We start from the raw sequence: 23,718 nt of genomic DNA, 5'->3' as shown, positions 1-23,718 counted from the left end.
CTTACATTTTTTTATTTCTGCCTTACACTCTTTTATTTTCTACTCTCTTTTTCTTTTCTTTATTCTTTCTCTTTATTTTTTTTTTCATATTAATATATAGAAATGCTTTTGATCATATAGACACAGTAAATAATAAGATTTGCATAAAAATTGAGTTGGGACAAAAATATCGAGTTTTATTACTTATTAATAACTTTGGGCTTAATTTCACTTACATAGAGGCTGTAATAACCTATAAAATACATTGCGAAGGTTTTGTCATGTTTAGATGCATTTACACTGCTAAATGAATGTTTGCCACTAGTTTTTAACAAGTTTCCCGCCAAAATGTTAAGGGAGACAATCTGGGATGTGGGCAACCTCATGAACAGTGTCCTCGAGTTGTTTTAAAAGCTTCAACTCTCAGAATTCTCACAGAGAAGCTGAAAGCAGTCAATCTGACCTTTGACCCAGATATCACACTGACACATTGCAGATTCAGGAAGAACACTCTACCAGGAAGTAGAACTGATGCAAATGCGACTATGTGAAGGAAAATGAACTCTTTAATATCTAAATGTGAGTTATTTTATATAATTACTTAAATATCTATGTTATAATTCATAAAATATGTCAGTTATAATGATTTTAAATGATGCAGTTTCTTGTAGTAAGTAAATGTCTTATTTTAGAAGGCATAGAAAATGAAACATTTATTCAAGTGTTTTTGAAAATCTACTTGACGGCAGCATACTAATCTGTGTTAAAAACTTATGTTCCAAACATATACATTACTATAACTCATTTAATTCATCTGATTGACAAGCATAAATAACTTTATAACTCTATTCTGGAAGAAATTGTCATGTGATATATTTTAAAGCAGTAGTATAGACATACAAAATACAGATGGCTTTTTTTACAGTAATGCAAGTGTTTCTGAGAATTTGCATAACTATGCAGTATGATTTCTAACAATTTCTATAAATATATTTTATTCTATTGACAATAATGAGTATGAGTAAAATGCTCATATACAAGCAATTCAAGGTTTTTTTTGGAAGCTGTTGACTGCATTTACATGACAGAAAATAGATGCATCTTAATATATGTAATGTCTGAACCATATTAGCCAAAGTTTTTGATTTAAATGAATGTTAGAACTTATTTTTACATACTTTGAATAAATTAATATGTAAATATGCCTTCCTTTTTTTTCTCTCTCTCTCTTTCACTCTCTCCCTCTTTCACGTCTTTTATTTCTCTCTCTCCTCTTGGTTCCTAATATCAAGATTATTTGAATGCTATTTGAATACAAGTGTATTATATTATATAAATGTATATAGTAGTATGAATAGTTTTTAAAAAAAAAAAAAAGTTTATTTTAGTTTATATGATGCTGTTTTACCAAATGTGTAGTCTTGTCTTGCTAGATAATTGAATTGAAAGCTGTTAATTTAAGTTAAATATAACCAGTATTAAATTGATAAGGTGGTAGCTGAGGTACTGCTGTTTAGGGTAGGGGGTTAACTTGAGTGGTAAATACTACTCTAAGTTGGAGTTTTTAACTCCAGGCTGGATGCAAGGTTTAATCCTTACATTATTTTTACTTGTTCATTGTTATATGTATATAGTTTTGACATCCACAATATATTTTGTACACTCATTGTCACTACAAACAAAATTGAATCCTGTACAAAATCCCATAAGAGATTCAATAAATACAGCTATATTTAAAGGTACACCTAAAGGAGGAGATGTAACATTACTTATGTTGTTATTTGTTATTTTGATCATAAGATTCTTAAGTTTTAAAAATGCCAAATGACATCTTTAAAAGGAATTTCTTTAAACATTAATGGATTGAATAATCCGTGTAAAAGGGCAAGCCTAATAAGATACATTAATTTACATAAGGCCAACTTAGTCTTCCTGCAAGAAACCCATCTCTTGAAAAAGATATTGATAAACTAGCCACAAACAAATATACAGTATTGGTTAGTTCAGAGCGCACTCAGAAAAAAAAGAGGAGTGGTTATTTTATGGAATAAAAGTATGCCCATTCCTAAAACCATTAAGTCTTATCAGGATGACAAAGGAATGTTTTGTATGGTTATAATACAAATTAATGGGAAGACTTACACTTTAATTAATGTATATTGGATACCTGGAATTGGTATTAATACAGTGAAACATCATCTTGATAAGATCATATCATTCTCTATAGGAGATATTATTTTAGCTGGTGACTTTAATTGTATACTACATGAAAGTGATACTACCACTATAGGAAAAAGAAGAATTACATCTAATGCAAAACATTTAAATGATTTTGCTAATTCTTATCATTTGAATGATATTAATAATCAGATAGATTCAAAATCATTACCATACACCTTTTTTCTAACAGATACAAAACTTATTCAAAAATAGATAGGGTCTTTATTTCTAACCAGATGGTAACAGATTTAATTAATTCCAAAATCATTTCATGTCCTATATCTGATCATAATTCAATTGTTTTTGAATTCATGATAAAAAATACTCATAATCTTCAGATCAAAAGGATACCAGCATACTTAACTCAACTAAAAGACTATAAAGAATATATACTTTCAGAAGTAAAACATTTTTAGACATAAATAATACTCCTGAAGTCTCCATTGTCTATGTTTGGGATGCCTTAAAATCATATCTATATGGACAAAGTATCAGATGGTATAATAATAAAAGGAAATCTTGGGATAAGGAATTGTTAGATATTCAAAGTAAATTAGACTCTTATAAACATAATAATAAAGAAAATATTATGGACAAGAAAGTCATTGAAGAAATAAACAAACTAAATGAGAAATACAAAGAAATTTTAACTCATAAAGTTAAAATAACTTTAGAGAAATACAAGTTTTTGTCTTATTCAATAAGCCCCAAATACTTACATAGACTTAAAAATAAAACAAAAAGGTTGAATAAACAAAACCATATCAAAGAAATCTTTTCTCTAAGGAAAAAGAAGAATGTTTCTAGTATACCAGAAATACTAGATGAATTTAGAAATCACTTTCACAAAATTAACCATAATAACATTATAAAATAAAGGAGTTTATAACCACAAACATGAATAAAAAGCTTAATAAACAACAGATTAAACTATTGGATAAAAGTATTTCATATACAGAGGTTATTACACAAATAAATAAGCTTAAATCAAACAAAGCACCGGGTAATGATGGTATTATACCAGAGATATATAAAATCCTTTCTAAAAGTACATATTCATTAATACATAAGGTTTTTATTTTGGCCCAAACTGAGTTAATAACCCCCCCCCCCATCTTGGCAATATACATTTATTTCGCCAATTTTAAAACCTAATAAAGATCCAGCTAGATGTACTTCATATCGGCCCATCTCATTACTTAATGTTGATTATAAAATGTTTGAGTATTTTTGCTGATAGATTGAAGGCAATCATCCCCGGCATTATAGATATAGATCAGACAGGCTTCGTTGTAAATAGAAATACTTTTGATAATATAAGAAGAACTTTAACATTAATTGATTTTGCAAATAGGAAAAGAAAGATTTAACACTTATTAGTCTTGATATAAGTTCAGCATTTGATTCAGTAAGTTGGGACTATCTGTTTACCTTACTGAAGTGCACAAACTTCTCAGATGCATTTGTAAATCTAATTGAGCATTTATACAAAGGAACATTGGCTTATATTAAGGTAGGAACATGTGTTTCACAAAAATACCGATTTTAAAGGTACAAAACAAGGATGTCCACTTTCTCCACTATTATTCACTTTAGTAATGGAGCCTTGGGCTAATTTGATCAGAAACAGTACTGACATAGAGGGTTTTGAAATAGATGAAAATACAACATCCAAAATTCAACTTTTTGCAGATGATGTTCTAATTACATCAGCAGGATCTAATTCTTCTATGCAGTCTCTATTTGATAAAATGATGAATTTTAAAAGTATTTCTGGTTTAATATTCAATAAAGAAAAAACTAAAATACTGCCTATATATACATGAAAAAATATTCTCATTAGTGATTTTACTAAATATGTACCCAATTCAGGTCAGATAACTTATTTAGGTATAATACTATCTAAAGATATTAAATCTATTATATATAGTAATTATAATAACTGTTTTCTTAATATACAAAACCTTTTTAATACCTGGAATAATATGTTTTTTACTATGGAGGAGAGACTTACAATTATTAAAATGATAATATTGCCCAAGATTTTATACTTAATACAATCAATAATACTTCTACCTACAAAAATAATTATCAAGAAACTGAATACACTAATGTTAAATTTCCTATGGGCACCTAATAGACCTAGGATTGCATTAAAGAAACATACTAATAGCTGGTCTCAAGGGGGTATTTCTTTTCCAGACTTTAATTTATATACTATCTCTTCTATTGTAAAAGTTATTACTTTATTAATAGATCAGTCATATGTTGCAAAATGGAAAGATTATTGGGAGCTAATTAGTATGCACTTCATGAAAATCTCCTTAACACATAAAAATATGATTGTAAATAACTCCATGTTATGGTTACTAAAGGAATTTTGTACTTCACATATCACACCTAAACATATGGTTTGTTACCCATTAAATATTATTATTAGCTATCGTAACTTTATATTCATGCACCCTAAGTATAGGGAATGGAATTTTATTATATTCCCTATAATGTATACTCAGGGTATGCTTTTGTCATCTACTTCTGAAGGAACTCATTTAGCTATAGATAATGATCTAAAGTACTGGTATCAGTTGATATCTGATAATAAAGTTAAAAATCTAGATTTCTTAAAACAAGAATTTGATCTAAGAGAAACTTGCTGGTTAGAGGTTCAGACCTTTAGACAACATCTCATTAATAAAATAGATCTAATGTCTATAACAGTTAAAGAATCTATTCCAACACTGATTGATTACTTGATATTAAATTTACAACATAAAGTTTCTGATAAAGGTAAACTTTCATACATACATAAAATTATCAGACAAGAAACTTTTTACAGTGTAGATTCATACTGGAATTATTTCACTTCTATTAATGGGGACCCACCAAATCAACAAGATAAACAATATATATTGAATCTGCCTATAGAACTACGTCTTCCATTGTCTGGAGACTTTATACATGGAAATTTTTACATAGATCTTTTATACACCTTTGATAATGAATAAAATAAATAATAAAGATAATCTATGTGCGATGTAATGTAGAAATTAATGCTGACTGGGCTCATATGTTTTATGACTGTATAAAATTGAAAGAATACTGGAAGTCAATTAATGAATTTTGCAGGCTCTTTTACAGATAATTTCATTATTTCTAAATCTCTTATATTATTCAACACACCTGTACCTCAAAGTGTTAAAAGGTTAAGCTTCCCTTGTTATGGTCTATTCTAGCAGTGGCTAGGAAAATAATAACCAGAAATTGGATTTCAGATACACCTCCTTCGTTCAATGAATTTAAAAATGTTATGAATATAGTGTGCCATATGGAAATAAACACAATTAGGTCAAGAACAACTAGAAAAACATCTTATTATATTGTATGGGATAATTTACAAAATTTGTAAAAAAAATCCTAATTTCAATAGCATGGTATTTTAGTTTAATTAATTGATCTGATTGTAGTGGATGTCTTTGTAAATACTTTAGTTGTTTTGTTGAATGTTATAATCATATCTATTTTTAATTACTTGTATAAAATTGTTATGATATTTCTCTTGTATGTTAAAACAATAAACCTGTTTTGAAAAAAAAGAAATAGCTTATAAAGCCAGACTTGTTTGAAACCTTCAAAGGTAATGAGAGTGTCTACTTCCCAAGTGCTAAGCACTAAGATGCCATATGCTGGAGCCAGTTTAGCTCCCATGGCAACACCTTTTATCAGATGATAGATTTACTCAATGAAAATAAAAAACTTGTTGTCTAAAACAATCCGTAGCAGTTTATACATGGTTCTAACCCACACATTTTGTTTTAAAAAAGCTATGTCATTTAAATCTTTCTTTGAATCTGAGAAAAAATGGTACAATTTGTCAATTCCTAATAATGCAGACATGTTCTCATAGGTTCATAGGTCTGTACTAGGCTAACGGCCCTGGAGCCTATATAAGCCTAGAAGATTCCCCGGCATCATGCCATCCAAAGTTAGCTCCCAGTGCCTTTGTCAAGCAAGGACACTGAAGTGATCCCCAGGATGAACTTCCTATTGCCCACCCACTCATCAATATTTCTCTTAAAGAGGGCCAGTGAAGTGCTCTGCTTGACGTGAATGGGAAGTTTGTTACAGAGTATGGGAAGTCTCTGGGTTAGGAACTTGTCCTCCCCAGCATGTGCTCATTGTGCTTGCTGTAAATACATTTTAGTGGGAGATCAGCTGTTTCTGTCAGCATGGAATTTTACCCTAAAGATCTCAGATTTAGTATATGTGTGTGTGTGTGTGTGTGTGTCTGTGTGTGTGTGTGTGTGTGTGTGTGTGTGTGTGTGTGTGTGTGTGTGTAAAGGGTGGTAGAATGTCTGTTGTGTTAAATTCAACATTTCAGATCAATGCATTGTAGTTACACAGTGTATACACACACACACACACACACACACAGAGAGTGTATGTATATATATATATATATATATATATATATATATATATATATATATATATATATATATATATATGCGAAGGAAAAGAACAGAAAAAAAATTTCCAATTTGAGTGCCTTCGTTCTTTATTTATCGAACTTCACCAGAAATCTTTCAATATTCAAATATGAGTGAGTGAAAATTCAAAAGTAAACAGCCTAAAATACAAAAGAGACAGCTCTGTCCACAATGTGGATGTCGAGCTATCTAATCCATTTGAGTAAACATTTTATGTTTAAATTACCATTCACTCCAGGGGGTGAGTCGGCATGCAGCCTGACTTGCCACTGTGATTCCATAACTGCAAGCAAGTTATTACTGTCACCAAAAGGCACAACAACTTTCTCAAGAACAGAAAAATGAAACTATGAAAACTGGGAACAAACAGAGTTATGCTTGGCTAAAGCATTTTTAAAGTCAGGGATGCAATGTTCCTTTATTTTGTCACTAAGCTTAAGAATAGTGTTACCAATGTGGAACGATCCATGGTATGAGCAAATTGCATTGTAAACAATACAAGTGGATACTCAGACATCAGGTTAAATAGTGGCTAATCTAATAGTGCTTAGTGAAAAGACTGAATTAGGTTTGCTAAGAATGGTAAGCTGCCGTGATTTGCCTATTGGCTATCACCTGGCTACTGTAAGTGCTGATATCACTGTAGCTACACTCAGCTAGGAATCAGTGTTCATTTACTCTTTCTCTCAGCAGAACACACCAGTAGCACTAATTATAAGCTGGTTCATGATAATCAGCAGTCTCATCTCAAATGTTGGTTGGGTTCATTGGCTTCTTGTAGTCTTTTCCTGATAGATGCTCTGGATATCATATACAGCAGGTCAGTGCAAGAGGTCTAAGCTATACAATCGTCAAAAACCAGAAAAGTCAAGGAAGTCCCATATGTATTGTCCAGTCAAAGACAATTAGCAATCTATTTCTCTATGCTCCTTCTCTCACCAGGAGAAAACAGAACAACTGATCTCAAGCTGATAATTACACACACACGCATACCTCTCTCTCTCTCATATATATGTGTGTGTGTGTGTGTGTGTGTGTGTGTGTGTGTGTGTGTGTGTGTGTGTGTGTGTGTGTGTGTGTGTGTGTGCGTGCGTGCGTGCGTGCGTGTGTTTGTGTGTGTGTGTGTGCATACATGGTTGCAGTAAGGTTTCTCATTTTTTTTATGAAGTGTGAATTGCCAAATATTTTGGTCAGTTCACTCTTTGCTGAACATGTAGGGCTGCTGCTTGTGCAAGACTGTTGGACAGTGGTGATCAAGGACTTTTCCCTTTTCCTCACTATTATGCATTCACAGATCTGGTATATATTTAACCAGCAAGGGGTGTGAGGGTGTGGGTGACTTTCCTCATTTTCTTGTACATTTAAATGATTTTGTAATTGATTAAATTGGCATTTTGAGATTCAGTGGTTTTCAAATTTAACTACTGAGAATAAACTCTTATATCTGTCTAGCTGGGTCTACTACTAATGACCGAAACGACGATTCCCTGACAGAAAACTCACCGACGCCAGATGACCGACAGGTAAGTGTACAGACAGGGTGATTTGCCGACAGCGGAAAGACCGACAAGGGAATGTGCGATCGCGACGCGGTAAGTGTGCGATGGTGACGGAGTTAGGAGCGGTCAGGTAAGTGCTCGAGATTGTGGGATGTCGGGTTAGGCTGTGGGAAAGGTGAGTGTGTGTTCGTGTCGGAGGTATGGTTCGGGTAAGGTAAGTGTGTGCTAGTGAGGGACTGTAGTTTAGGGATGGGTTAAGTGAGTTAGGGTTAGTGCAGGTAGGTGATGTGCGTTAGTGTCGGAGCTTGGGCTAGGGTGGGTTAAGTGAGTTAGGTTAGGGTGCAGGTAGGTGATGTGCGTTAGTGTCGGAGCTTGGGCTAGGGGTGGGTTAAGTGAGTTAGGATTAGGGTGCAGGTAGGCGAAGTGTGCGATAGTGTCGGACCTAAGGGTTAGGGTTTGGGTCAGGGCTAGTGTGTATGCTATGTAGTGTCGCGTGTTGTTTACGTTCCGTGTGTCAGTGTAATGATGTTCGGTGTTTTGCGTTGTCGGGTTTGTGTCGGGTTTGTGCGTTGTCGGTCATCTGGCGGTGAGTTTTCTTCGGGAATCGTTCGGGCATTAGTAGTAGACCCGTCTAGCTATATCTATCTATCTATATATATATATATATATATATATATATATATATATATATATATATATATGTGTGTGTGTGTGTGTGTGTTTGTGTGTATGTATGTATATATATATATATATATATATATATATATATATATATATGCATTATATTTTATATCTATCTATATATATATATATATATATAAAGATACACACACAAATAAAATACATGTAAAGGAGTCCTATATCACTGCATGCATTTCATCGAATGCTGAAATGCTGGTGTTTCTCTCACTGGTACATTTGGTCGAATTATGTAACAGTTGACCTCCATTAGATCAACTGTTATATACTTTAAGCTTTTTCATCTTTCTTTGAGTTTGCACAGACCTGTAGTTAGTATATTTAATTTCTGGGGATGTAGGGGAAACACCCCCTATGTAGAAGTTGTTTTTTGTTTTACTTTGGTAATCTCAATTAATAGCAATCACTGTTGAGTTTGTTCAATGTTTTGTGTTTCAAATAATTAATATATATATATATATATATATATATATATATATATATATATATATATATATATAAATAATGACTGTCTCAAGAAAGAGTAGACATTCATATGACTGAACCTTTAGAGGGAGAACGGTGATATGAGCGATTGCACAAAAAAGAAAACATTTTTCCTATTTTTTTGCAGCCCCCTACAAATATTTACTAAGTCAGAGATCGCACAACAGTGGGGTAAGGAGAAATTCCTTTACCCTGCTGCACTGTGATCCTATTCAAAAGACTGCCAGGCAGGAACTATATTCAAAGGAACATTCATTTTTTTTTTCACCAGTAAGAAGTATTCACTCATATGATTGTCCACCATTTCACCCTTTCAGACTGCAAATAGATATATGCATATATATATATATATATATATATATATGTGTGTGTGTGTGTATATATATATATATATATATATATATATATATATACATATATATATACACATATACATTATATATCTATATGGGATCCAGACACATGCTCGACTAGCATATGTCCGAATCACAAAACATCGAATACACATACACAAAAGTGCTTAACATCGACAAGCGCTTCTGTGTATGTGTGCCTGTTTTGTAGCTCGGACTACAGTGCGGATAAGGGAGAATTCCCTTTTCCCCACTGTAGTGTGATCTTGGAGTGGGAATAATAAAGTGGGGGGGTGCAGGGGGGCAAATTCCCCCTGTAGAAATTTAGATTTTTTTTTGAACTACACATAAACGGAAGTGCTATTCGATGTTAAGCACTTTCGTGTATGTGTGTTCAATGTTTTGTGATTCGGACATATGCTAGTCGAGCATGTGTCCTAGACCCATATATATATATATATATATATATATATATATATATATATATATATATGTGCTGTTTCCATCTCAAACTCACCAATGAATGGAGCTGTGGGCAGCAGCACAGACTCTGCTTGGTGTTCTATAGGGGGAAGAGTTGTACAGACAAGTCACTTTGGGCATCTACTGTGGTGTACAGTATCTTCAAGATAGGAGAACATGGATCACAAACTCGCCGTGGCAGGGCTAGCCACTCTACGGTGTAAAATATGGCTCTGGTTTATTCTGTCATGTTGACTAATGTCGCCAAAAAAATATGGACATGGATAGTTACCGGTGATATGTGGGTTGAGGACCCAGCATTGTCTGACCCATGCTAGGGACCCATGCTAATGGTAAGAGGGGTATATGTGCTTCTGTTGGCCAGTGTGTGCCTGCCATAAAAGCCAGCAGCCTTTGGTCAATAAGCTATTGGCTGGTTGGTGTCTAGTTGCCCAGCCCGGATAAAGCTGGATGTAAAACCAACCAACCTGCCTAACATGAACTGAGAATTGCTATGCTTAATGTAAGTTCACTGACAGGACGCACCTTGGAAGTGGATGACATGATGATATGGAGGAGGATGGACATTCTATGTATCCAAGATACAAGATGGAAGGGCAGTACAGCAAAGCCACTTGGCTTGTGATACAGAGTCTACTACTCAGGTGGAGGGGAGGCTAGAAATGGTGTAGAAATTGTGGTGAGAGAGAGGCTTCAGAAGGCAGTAAGGATATCATCAGAATTAAGGGCAGACTCATGGCAGTCAGACTCCAGTGTAATAATAGGGTAGTATTCATAATCTCAGACTATGCCCTACAGCAGGGTTGTGGTAGGAAAAGAGTGCATTTGGACAGCAGTTGTAGGACCTACTGGATAAAGCAGGACAACATGAATTGATGTTGATAATGGGTGACATGAATGCACACATCGGGACAGAAAAAACAGGATATGAGGACTGCCTGGGTCCACATGGGTGGGGCAGCAGGAATAAAGAAGGAGAAAGTCATTCTAGACTTCTGTCTGGCAAATGGCTTGATAGTAGCCAACACATGGCTCAGAAAGAAAGACAATCACAAGATCACATACAAGAGTAGTCAACATACAACTCAGGTAGACTTCCTCCTAGAAATGAAAAGGCACTGGGGTAGAATCCATGATTGCACCGTCATCCCCAGTGAAACAGTCGGCACACAGCATAAACCACTAGTTGCCACAATCAGCTACAAGCAGTGGTCAGAGAAGGCTCTAAGGTCAACAGAGACCAGGCTGAAGACCTGGAAGTTGACTGGAGAGAAAGTACAACAGTTCAAGGAATTACTCAGGGCTCTAGCACCCCAAGAAGAGGAGGAAATAGGTGGAGTTGAAGAAGAATGGCAGCACCTAAAACAGCATGTGTTAGGACTACAGCAAAAAAATGTGGCCAAGCCAGGTATGGAAATAAGGTACATAAGGAAAGCTGGTGGTGGAATGCAGAAGTCCAGGAAGTCATCAAAAGAAAAAATGAGTGCAGGAAGAAGTGGGAGACAGAAAAGACTGACCAGGCTAGGAAGGACTACTGTTTGGCTAACAAAGTAAGAAGTTGCAATAGCAAAGAATAGGGCATCAGAGGCACTGTACTAACTTCTGGAAAGTGATTCAGTAAGGGGCACAAAGAAACTATATCAAGTTGCAAGGCAAAGACAGAAAGATAAAGAAGATAGTCAGACACCCTTCGTAAAGGATGCCAGCAACAACCTGCTCACCAGCCCAGAGGACATCAAAGGTAGATAGATAGAATGAGTATTTCTAGCAGCTTCTGAATGAAGGAAACCCCACAGAAGCTGTACTGCCCCTGAAACAGCCTACAATGACCGAAGAAGAGTAGCCCACCTTAGAAGAAGTAAGAACAGCACTAAGAAAGATGAAGTCAGGGAAAGCAGCAGGCTTAGATGAGGTCACAGCAGATATGATAAAGATGCTGTGTGATATAGGGGAGAAATCCTGATGGTACTAATAGCAGTGTGGAGAGAAAAGCATATCCCAGATGACTGGAGAATAAGCATACTCACGCCAGTGTACAAGAACAAAGGGGACATGCACAGCTGTGGGCAGTACAGAGGCATCATACTCTTATCACATTGCATAAAAGTTCTGGAGAGGGTGATTGGTAAACGGATATGCAGAGTAGTAGGATGTAAGGTGGGAGAGGAGCAGTTTGGATTCAGATCAGGATGCAGCACAACTGACCCCATGTTTGGATTGAGACAGATACTTGAGAAGAAGCTAGAGATGAGGAGAGACTCCCAACTGGGCATTCCTAGACTTTTTTAGAAAACATATGACAAGTTCCCAGGAAAGCTGATTTGGGCAGTACTGCGGTGGTTTGAAGTCCCAGAAACATTAGTAGAATTAGTGCAGGTTATGTACAATGACCCAATGACTCAAGTACAGACAGTGTTCAGCCTCACAGAGGGATTCACAGTGGGTGTGGGTGTACATCAGGGTTCAACTCGGAGCCCACTGCTGTTCATACTGGTGATGGACTACATTAGCAAACAGATTGGAGGGGATGGATCAACAAAGCTGCTGTATGCGGACGATATAGCAGTACAGGCAGACTCTGAGATAGAACTTTAGCAAAGGATAGGAGAATGGAATGCAAAACTGAAGGCACATGGGATGAAACTAAGCACAAATAAGACGGTGGTAATGGCAGCAAATTGGGGAAATCAGAAGAAGCTGAGAATAGAGATAGAAGGGAAGATAGTGGAACAGATAAACAGCTTCATGTATCTGGGAGGGGTGGTTGAGGAGAAGGGTAGTCTGAATGAAGAGGTCAAAGTTAGAATCAGAGGGGCTGCAGTCAACTGGCATAGTGTATCAGGGGTTGTCTATGACAGAAGAATGCCAAAGAAGCTGAAAAGTAAGGTGTACAAGTCAGTGGTGCAACAAGTACTACCATATGGTACAGAAACTTGGACAGTAAAGGCAAAACAGTTGAAGAAGCTAGAGGTGATGGAAATAAAAGTGCCTGAGAAAGGTGGTAGGATGCACACTGTGGGACAGACGAAGAAATGAGGACATAAGTTCAGAAGTCAAAGTAGCTCCAATTGCAGAAAAGATCAAAGGGAACAGATTACGGTGGTTTGGACACGTGTAGAAAAGCAGAAGACAATCTGGTGAGGAAGATTTGGAACAGACAGGAAGAAGGTAAGAAGCAAGGACATCCAGCAAAGAGGTGGATGGATTGTGTGAAAGAAGATCTACGACAGTCAAGCATGAGTGTTGAAGAAGGCAGGAGTGTGGCACTGAATTGAGAGAGTTGATGACAGTTAATATAATACCCCAACCCCATGTAGAAAAATGGGAAAAAGGGGACTGATGATGATATATGTATGTGTGTGTGTCTGCATGCATGTGTGTATATACACATGATTATATCATGAATGGTGAACATTTTAAATGTTTGAAACACAAAAGATCAAATAAAACATGCCGACCATTCATAATACTGACAACACAAATTGATGAATCCCAGTACATTGAAACAGGAATCAGACTTTCTTTTCCATTTGACAAATGATAACTGGGCTGGCACTGAAATTGAATGGGATCAGAGCTTTAACAAATTGTATAAATAAATAAAATACCACAATTCAGCTGTTATGGAAAGAATTTTTTAAGGTAGGATGCACAGTTAAGGTTAGGGAAAAGCATAGTGTTATTGTTAGTATGAATTACTAAGGCGGGCAGGTGCAGTTTACAAAAAATGACTGCAGTATTATATTTGTAAATGGGACTGCACAATATAACACAACTGTTGGAGAAAAGAGTCTCTAAAATGGCTGCCCTGAAAATTTCATACCAAAATTCCAGTTAAAAATTATAACTGTGTGCATCAGTCAGTTTGTTAAAATGGGAAGTGCTGTTTTTATCATTATTTTCAACAACTGCCCACAGATCTACAAAAATGTAGTATTCTGAGCTGATATTTTCAACCTACCATCTTTGAATTACCCTGCATGAATAATGGCACTAAATTTGTGTTTCACAACATCCATGTTAAGTTTGGTAATATCTGTACCATGCACGCACCTTTCTAGTGTCCTGTTTGTCTACAACTTACATATATTTTTGTATGTATCTCTATAGATAGAGACACCCACACACACACACACACACACACACACACACACACACACACACACACATGGATGGACAGACAGAGCTATAGATATTGTAGAGATCAATTGTCCTTGACCAACATCCTGTGTAGCTTGAGGGAGAAATACTCCGGACTGTTCTGGATCTCATCAGAATGGCTCAGCATTGTCTTTTCACTTTTAACAGCATCGTAGTCAGAAGACACTGGAAACCTTCCTTCTTATCAGCTTATGAGAAGCTTTCATTCACACATATCAGTGCAGCTCTGGCACTCTGCTGAGCACATAGGTATGTTTCCACTTTCTGCTTACTTTTATTCCTTACTACCATCTTACTATATTTGGTATAATCAGCATGTTTTTTGATTCATGGTGGTGCTGCGGTAGCGCTGTCGCCTGACAGTAAGACGTTGTCCCGTTCGATTCTCAGTTAGAGCGTCTTCTGTCTGGAGACATGCATGAATGGGTGTACCTTCATTGAAGGTTGTGCGTCAGGGCTGCAACTCGGCACATAAAAATCTACTGCCAGTCATTAGCGGACCGGAGTTCCGCTGTGGCGACCCCTAACTGGGAAAAGCTGAAAGATGCAACAACAATCTGGCTATTCAAGTCCTTCCTGGAAAATAAGTAAACAAGCTGTGATGTACTGCTGCCCAGGCTTGGCTTTATGTCATTTTATTTTATTTGTTGCAGACTGGTGCATGACCCTTTTTAGCCATGCCCCCAGCCCCAAGGCAAATTACAATGGAAGGTCATAAGTTTTGCAATAATATTGTTATAAGAAATGCAAACATTTACATTTCAATACATAGTATTATGTAAATAGCATCTATGGAGATGTGACAGTAATCTACAGTTACATATTAGATAAAGCATCCACTGAGATGATCTAGCATGTTGAAATATTCTCTAATGTAATCATAGACCCAAACTGTTTGGCTGTAGCATGAGAGAGATTAATACTAAATGTACAAAATGTAGTTGTACAGCAGAAAGCACTCAGTTACTGAAAACCAGATGATATTATGAGTTGTTCTATAACAGCACCTGCTAGAGAGAGCAGTTAGATGATGTGTAATTAAAGGACCAGTCACGGACATAAGAGAGCCCCTCTTACCACATTCTTTGTTCACTGAGAAGATGCGCATTGCTGTTTTGTTCTTCTGTTGCAGTGAGCCTATTAGTTTTCATGGCAATCATGAAACCATTACTAGGAGTAAGAGTAAGCTTTACATAGTACATCTTATGTTCTGTATTTATACAGTCTTGGAATTGGTATATATAAGGGGGGTGGAGTCCCCCACACAGTGGTGCAAGTAGGCTTGACTCAATGCAAAAACAATTCTTTTTCCTTTAGATTTGCTAGTTTGATTTGTTGTATTGGATATCATTTCAGTGCACATGATTTTCTATAAAAAGGCTTCATTTAGTGGAATTCTGATAGTGTTGTGCCCAGATTTGCTTGGATAGTTAGCCAAATTTGTATTATTTTTTGAGAACAGTTGTTTAGGGGAAAAGTTGGCAGGCTGGAGACAGACCAAGTAGAATTTAAGGAGGAAATATTGATTGAACATACTTTTGAGATTTAGTAATACAAGGCTTTAATGTATTTGTCATATTCTATAAGCTATGATAATTATTTCAGATGAATGATTGCTGCATGCGTCTCTGTTCATTTTATTCAGCATGTAGTTTAGACTGTCTTTTTAGTTTTCATTTTCTGTATTGATTTTCCATTACAGATTTATCTGACTGATATTTATATAGTCATAATCTGATTATTGGACCATAGCAGGGATATACAAAGTATCCAGTCACTGATTTATTTTCAGGTCATGCTTAGCATTTCTCATCCTATATTGTAAGAAATGTATAGGAGAGAAGGGTGAAAGTAAAAGATTGCTATAGCTGTTATAGTTGAGGACGTTATTATACGTTTGTGATTCTTTTTTCCTGTTTGTAAAATCTGTACATTCTGTGACATCTTAACCTAACTGATCTATGTTCATCTGAAAAAGAAGTCATCCAAAAAATGTCTCATCAATTTTTATGTTTGTAGCTATATTGATACAAACTGAGGAGAAGTTTTATATTTCGGTAGGGAGAACAGCTGAAACACTCAAACTGTGCATCGTAGTAATTGTTATGCTTTGAAGTTTATCACTATTTTCCGTATGTGATTTGCAGATGTGATCTTTGCATTACAAGTGAGATGCACAAAAGAAACCTCTGCATTAATATTCAAACATTCTTTTCATTTGGTAGTGACATATAATGATATAAATACATCTTGTGAATCTGCCCCAATGGTGCAGTTAGCTCCTATATGTCTGTCCATATTTATTTGTAATTATGCATCCTTAAGTGCTGTCTGTGGATCTTTATTCTGCCATTGCCTATTGCTCACCATCAGTGTGATCCTTTGTGAATCTTTCATTTATGCCCATTTCCTATAGCTTCATTTCGGGTCTATATGACAGTATCGAATGGACTAAATAGCGAATGTTATTTAGTCGATCTGATACTGTCGAAATGGCAAAATAGCGAAGTCACGGAACATCGAATTTTTCCCCAGGGAAAAAATTTGGTGGGCCGTCTTCGGGAATTTGCCATTTCCTCCACTATGGTGCGATCTTGGAGTTGGTATATTTAAGTAGGGGGTGTGTGGGGGGCATAGCCCCCCACTTAAATTTGTGGTTAAGTTTTTTTTTTGTTTTACAGAGCAGCGGATTTTTTCCCTGGGAAAAAAATGTGCTCTTCCATTTGTTCGATATTTTGTTGTTTAGATATTATCAGTACGGTGAAATAGCATTCGCTATTTTCATCATACAATAATATAATATAGACGCTTCATTTCCATCCCTCCCACTGACTTTAATTAGGCAAACTACCTCTGTTCCATCTGCATGGATATTTTTCTCTTCTCTGAATACAGTGCTCTTGGTCTTAACTCCTACCATCATCCTTCTATCTTCTTCATAAATCTGATGTGCTTGTAACAGACAGTCTCTAAGTTTACTGAAGCTTTCTTTGTATTGGCCATCAGAATCGGGTCCAGTACTTTGAAAGCAACTTCATCCATCTCCTTAAGGAAATTATAGCTATGGATTTTATGTTAAGTCAATTTTCTTTTAGACATATATAACATTTAACATTTTTTTCTTAATTAAAGGTTTAAGCAAGACCTCCTACATCCCTACACCCTCATTACAAAATATATCAACTCCACTGACAAAACTGAAAAATATGTAAAACTTTCTGCAATGGTGTATGGTGGTCTAATGCAAACAGTGTGATTTCTGAAAATAACATGTCAGTTTTTGATGCAACTTGATGAAATGTTTGATCCCTTTAAGGGTAGTCTTGATTGAATGGATAGCCACAAATGTACACCAGGATTGTCATATATGTCCCTGCTCAGTTTTGGAGTTGAGCAGTATTAAGTGCTTCTAAAGGGTAACAACTTTTAAAGGTATGTCTGCTTAAAGGTGTATATAGCTAGGCATTTATTTTTCCTGTAGTTGCTTGTTTAGTCCTGTTGCAATGTTCCTAAAATATGATGACAGACACTTGCTGACACAATGACTCCCATATTATTTCCTCCCTTGGCATCCCCAATGTCATTCTCTGGAGCATAATCTTGTATCATATCCTGTATTTCACTTATTTGTCCATTCTTCTTACTACACCAGGTCATGTTAGAGATTATTGTACCATATGGAGCTTAGTACAAGAATATTTTGTATGGCAAACCATCAGATGCAGATATAATGCATTATATTACATTTCCCAAACTAAGGCCTTCTATCATCTGTTATCCAGTCAGATACTAACCAGGTCTGCCTCCCTCTGGCCAGGTACCTGTTCAACAAAGATTTTTGATACACTTCTCAGCAAAACAATATCAGGCCTTATATAACTAAGAGTTCACCACTGAGCCACCTAATCCAGATGTTCTGACTCTTGGAGTAGCTGTTCTAGCAAGTGCATAACTGTAATATTACATACTGGGGATCCTCTTCAGTAGTTCTATGAGTGGGAAAAATACCAAACAGTGGAAAGACCTCTGACAAGGGAGAAAGTGGAGGAGAGCCAAAAGGTGAAGATTCACAAGACTGAGCCTTGATACCCTGAAATACTAAATGAGGCCTGACTCTGGGAGTCATGGTCCAAATACTAAAGATCACCTCACTGAGTTGGGGACTGATGAACAAGTTGCTGTGGTACATATGTCCACGTTATAGATATTTTTGAAGCATCCGCTGGAGGAAGGCAGATTTCCTGTTGAGTCACCTTTGATAGAAACATTTTTCTATAGGACAGTTCATCACTGAGAGCAAGGGATCCCTATAAGAAGTGTATGTCCAATATTTTGGAGTCTTTTGACTGTGATTGTTCAACAAATGTACAATGTTGAAACTTTCTGTAATACAGTTAAAACTTTTTTTACAGGTAGAATTTACCCTCCTCCATCTTCCAAAAGCACTGTTCCTTGAATATGCAGAAGTACGCAGCCTCAAACTTGGTATATATTTATTTGCTCTTTGTTGACCAGATTAGTCCCACTAGGAAAGTGCCTTTTTTCAGGGGAAGATCTTGGGTGGTGATCTTGTTGACTAGGGCAAATTTGGCCAGGCAGTGGGGAACTTCCTGTAAACCTTTCCATATGAACCATGGGATCTTTTACAACCATCTAAGCTACCATCGATGCAGGTAGACTGGATGTTGGTTTAATGTCTCCCCCAAATGATAACGCACTCAGGAGTGAAATAACACTAATGTTACACTGCAGAGTCAGTAATGGAAAATTAATCTAGTCACCTAGGTGATGGGATTGGAACCCACAGCCTTCTGATTTTCTAGCACCAAAGGCAATTGTGCTACCTGTTGAGCCACTGACACCACTATATATTTCCCTTTTTGTGCATACAGTGTTGCTTGTATGAGGATCATAACTGCACTCCTGTAAATTTCAGGAAAAACTTGATGGTAAGTGTGATGTCCTTCCTCTGGGCCAGTAATCAAAGAGCCTCAATCCTCACCAATGACATTGGTGGGGAACGTTCACTTAGAACAAAGATAGATACACACAGTATTTTCAGATTTAGCTCTCTGCACCAAGCACAGTTTCCCTTAAGAGCACACAGGGAACACACTCCAGACCTGGGGCTGGGTTTTCTTCTCCAGGTCCCAAATAAGACTTCACCTTTCTCTCTGCAGAAACTAGTCCTCTGTGTCCCTGTTCCAAGTAGCTGGCACACGCACTCTTTCAGATTTAATTTTCACACACAGACACACACACACCTGGGAAAGGCTGTCACAGATTTATCCATTATACCACCTCTACCCAGACTGTAAGACCAGACAGCTACTTTAAGGATCTCACCAGGGTACTCAATTACTCTCCATAAAATTAATACTTATACAGATGGTAGTATTAACCAAGCAGCAAGACTTTCAGGAACATGAGCCACAGTCTCACCAAATAAATGCATTTACTCTCAAGGGTTAAAATATCTTCTAAAAGACCAGCCACAATGAAAGGTTTAGATATAGTTAATAATAAATAATAGAAAACATGAAAATATTGAATATCTATTTACAATAAACACCAGAGTTTCATTTCACAGGAACTATAAAAAAAAAACACAGATGGAAAGATTCAGACAGATAAAGAAAAACAATATTCTAACTAGTCTCACTATATTTTCCTAACTGATTGAAGAGTTACTGTTCCCCAGTTAAGCTACTTAAAAAAGCAAGGCAAGATGAAGTTGATGAGTGTCTTTGTTGTCAGTTCCAATAACAGAGTCCTGAGTATCACTATCACATCTCTCACTAATATCTAATATAATTTCAGTGCTGACTATAGAATGACATCATATCTAGTCACCTGATTCTGTGGTTCCCACATTACCCCCTGGACTAGAAGATGAACCAGGATCTAGCACAGATGTATCACAGTACACACCTAGGGTTTTGCTAAGGCATCTGGAGACTGTAAAACAATTTCAGTGCTTTCATCCTACCTGAAGAGACTATCCAACCATTGTCTGGTACCCCAGGGTAGCAGTTAGTTCATCACTAAGGATAATAAAAGCCCAGGCCTTTCCCAGACATTGCATCTCTGGCTGCATTCAAGCCTGTAAGATAAAATCTTTATGGCCTAAACCAAGCCATTTAATTTCTGGCTATTTTTCTTAAGGTAAGCTGAACTGAGCTTAACCCCTTCCTTCCCAGCATCCTCTGTTAACATATATACATTTCCTCAGTTACAACAGTACAGTCTGATATAAAGGTATTTTTTTCTGTCCAGCAGGACCCACTGTTGATACGTTTTTAACACAAGCAGCTTTACAAATACATTTTTATCACAAGCATCTATACAAATCAGTTTGATACACAAGTGACATAAAATTTGTTACAAAATTCTAACTAGCTATTCTGGCATATGTTATACGTGCACTGCCCTATTCTCTCTGGCATAGCTGGCACTACCTCACATCATCACATCAAGACACTGCAGTTAGCAATGATGTATATAAACACTGTCACCCTCATCCTTCCTCCATGGAGCATAGGAGATGAACAGCTATCCCATCTGTAAGCTCATACAGTTGCTATAGGTAGAAAGACATGAGCTGACATAGTTTGTCCTGGATGGGAACTCTTCTTTTGCTCCTGTTTTCCATCCCTGAAAATAAAAGAAGGAGGAGAATTAACTAAATTAAACGCAATACAATCCTGACTGACAGAGATAAAGGGAGGAAACATTTTGTAAGTTAGAATTAAATAAAGCTTACAGGCAGGTATGAACAAGATAATAGTGAGAAAGAACAAAGAAAGGAGAAGAAAGAAACAAAATGTATTTCAACAGGAAATCAGAAGTAGCAGTCAGAACAAAGAAAGAGGAATTCCAAAAGCTGATTAGGAAAATAAAATATTGTAAACATTAGTAACAGGAAATTAGGAACATGGTGTCATAGGTGAAAGGTCAAAGCTGGAGAGAGAATTATCCATAAGGGCCAAAAAAGGAAGAAAGTGTTCTTTATGAATAGAGTGGTGGTTCTTTTTAAGTATCACATCTAGCACAGGATGGGTATAAATCCAATTCTGTATATCCCAGAGCTGCAAACAATTGAGTAATATTCTTAAAATAACAGTGAAATGTGAAACCTGCCCTTTCACATTAAATAGCATTTTTTACAGTGGGTACCACATTGTACGCCTGATGTGGAAGGCTTCACCCACACACACCCTTTACCTATATGTATACTAACTCCAAAATTGTTGTACCTCAAAGAAGGGACAGTACTCTGAGCAGTTTCAGATTTAGTATACATTTCACTCCAATGGCACTTAATTCTCATAGTTCTGGGAATCACGCTTACTGTGCTCAGACATACAATGGGAATGGAAATATCGTATAGCATAATGAAATGTCAACTTTTAGCACAGAACCAAATCTAAATATAAGAAGAAATGTAAGCAGTTAACTATTATGAAAGTACCCAATTTTATATACAACTGTAAGCTTGAATAAAATTGCCAGCTAGACTGCCAAGACAGTTACAAATTAGAATGATAATCAAATAAATAATTTGTAAGGAAAACTATCCTAACCACAATTGTAAACCAGAATATAGGTATCTGCAGAGGATGTTAACTGAAGAGAATAGTTAATTTTGACATTTTAATTACTGATGACATGATGTGCAGATATGGTCATACAAAACATCACCATTCAGTAGCACAGTCAAATCTAATTATTAGGAAAAGATAATAAATCACAAACTGCTATGAGACAACTAGATTTTACAAACATCTGTACATATCAAAACTTAAATATGCAAATTAAACTTAGTTCTAAAGGAAACTATGAATGATAAGCAAACAAGAGCTTTATCAAATACACTTGCCTACCTATAGATCCAGCCCAAATGAGCATGATGATACAGTATGGTAAAACTAAGTATCATAAAACTTTTTACAGCTAGAATATGACATTTTTTTTTTATTTCAGAAATGTACATCAGTTGCAGCTGACACTGGGTTAATGAAAAGCCTACATTATTCATAAATACAAAACAAATAATTACATCAATTTCCTTGTTTTTCAGTTGGGTCCCTGCTCTCACCAGGATTATAAATTACGAAAGTACAAATGAGACACGTAGCAAGTTTTGAGAGAAATTTTGAGACTGGATTGCAAACTGGATTTGATTTAAGATATGAAAACACAATGTAGATATGTAGGTGCTATTTTTAGATTATACAGAATGCATTGTTCTGCTACAGAATACAGACATTTAGTGATATGTTGTGTAATGTAACAGAATTTTCTTTTTTTTTTGTTTTTTTTTTATTTGCAGTATGTGCATTTCCTTACATTCTGGCCTTTACTATCGATTCCATTGAGATTCGTTTAGTTGTGAATGGGAACCTTGTGCATACAGCAGTTGTGCCACAGCTTCAGCTCGTAGGATCACGGGTAGGAAAAAGTAATCATCCAAATTTGCACTATTAGCTTCTTAAACCTTTGACTTATTTAGCTTTTTGTTTGCAAGCAAAACATGTGCATGTGTATTTATTTATTTATTTGATGTTTACTCTTCAGCAGTACCTCAGTCATTTCCTGTTCCGAAAAAATCAAATAATGCAGCACAGGGAAATATAAAGTTATGCTACAACTTTCTAAAAACAGTAGTTATAGAAAGTATGACAATAATTCTTGGGACCATATATGTGTCTCAGAAATAAAGTATATTCTTCGTGCTAAGTTATATGTATGTTATTTTCCAGCACAGCAATCCCTTAATAAATACACCTGTATTGTTTCTACACCATACATATCTGACACCCCGTAACAGAGTTATATTTGCAGCAAGCTTACAGTGAGAGAACTGCAGTGTGCTGCAGCTTCATAACTGTACCCAGCATGGACATGTACCCCTACAGAAAATACGAGGGTAGTAAGGAAGGTTGAAAGTAGAGTTATATTACCACAGACATATTTAGTATTTTTTTATTTTGTGTGTGTTTGCTTGTGGTAGGTGGATGTGGGAGTATGTATGTGTATTAGGTGTGGTAGAACTCTGTAATAATGGATTTGGGATGACAACAATTTGGGTGTGCTTATTAGGGACTAGGGTACAGTTTTGTGATGTGTTATATAAACATTTAATTTTTTTTAAAATATGTGTGCTGCTATGTTTACTTTACCAAACATAACACTGGATGTTTTTTTTTTTTTAAAGCTGTGGCATAACTTTGTGTGTGTGTGTGTGTGTGTGTGTGTGTGTGTGTGTGTGTGTGTGTGTGTGTGTGTGGCCTTTCATACCTTTGGTATGTTAAAGAATGCATTGTGTACATTCCGAGAAGTAAAGTA

General features: G+C 36.0%; 1 protein-coding gene across 1 annotated transcript in view; it reads left to right on the top strand.

Annotated features, from left to right (window-relative positions):
* GARNL3 (GTPase activating Rap/RanGAP domain like 3) overlaps window positions 1-23,718 on the top strand; it is a 3,522,664-nt gene that overhangs the window by 3,233,820 nt on the left and 265,126 nt on the right. The window contains exon 26 of the mRNA XM_044057887.1: window positions 22,703-22,821. Coding sequence (XP_043913822.1) covers window positions 22,703-22,821 — 119 coding nt within the window. The remainder of the gene's footprint in view (window positions 1-22,702; window positions 22,822-23,718) is intronic.

This window comes from Protopterus annectens, chromosome 16.part0, assembly GCF_019279795.1.
Source record: "Protopterus annectens isolate FY-2018-M chromosome 16.part0, PAN1.0, whole genome shotgun sequence".
In the NCBI taxonomy this organism is placed as follows: Eukaryota; Metazoa; Chordata; order Ceratodontiformes; family Protopteridae; genus Protopterus; species Protopterus annectens.
Note: the sequence above shows the minus strand (reverse complement) of the source record. Positions and strands in the feature narration are given on the sequence as shown.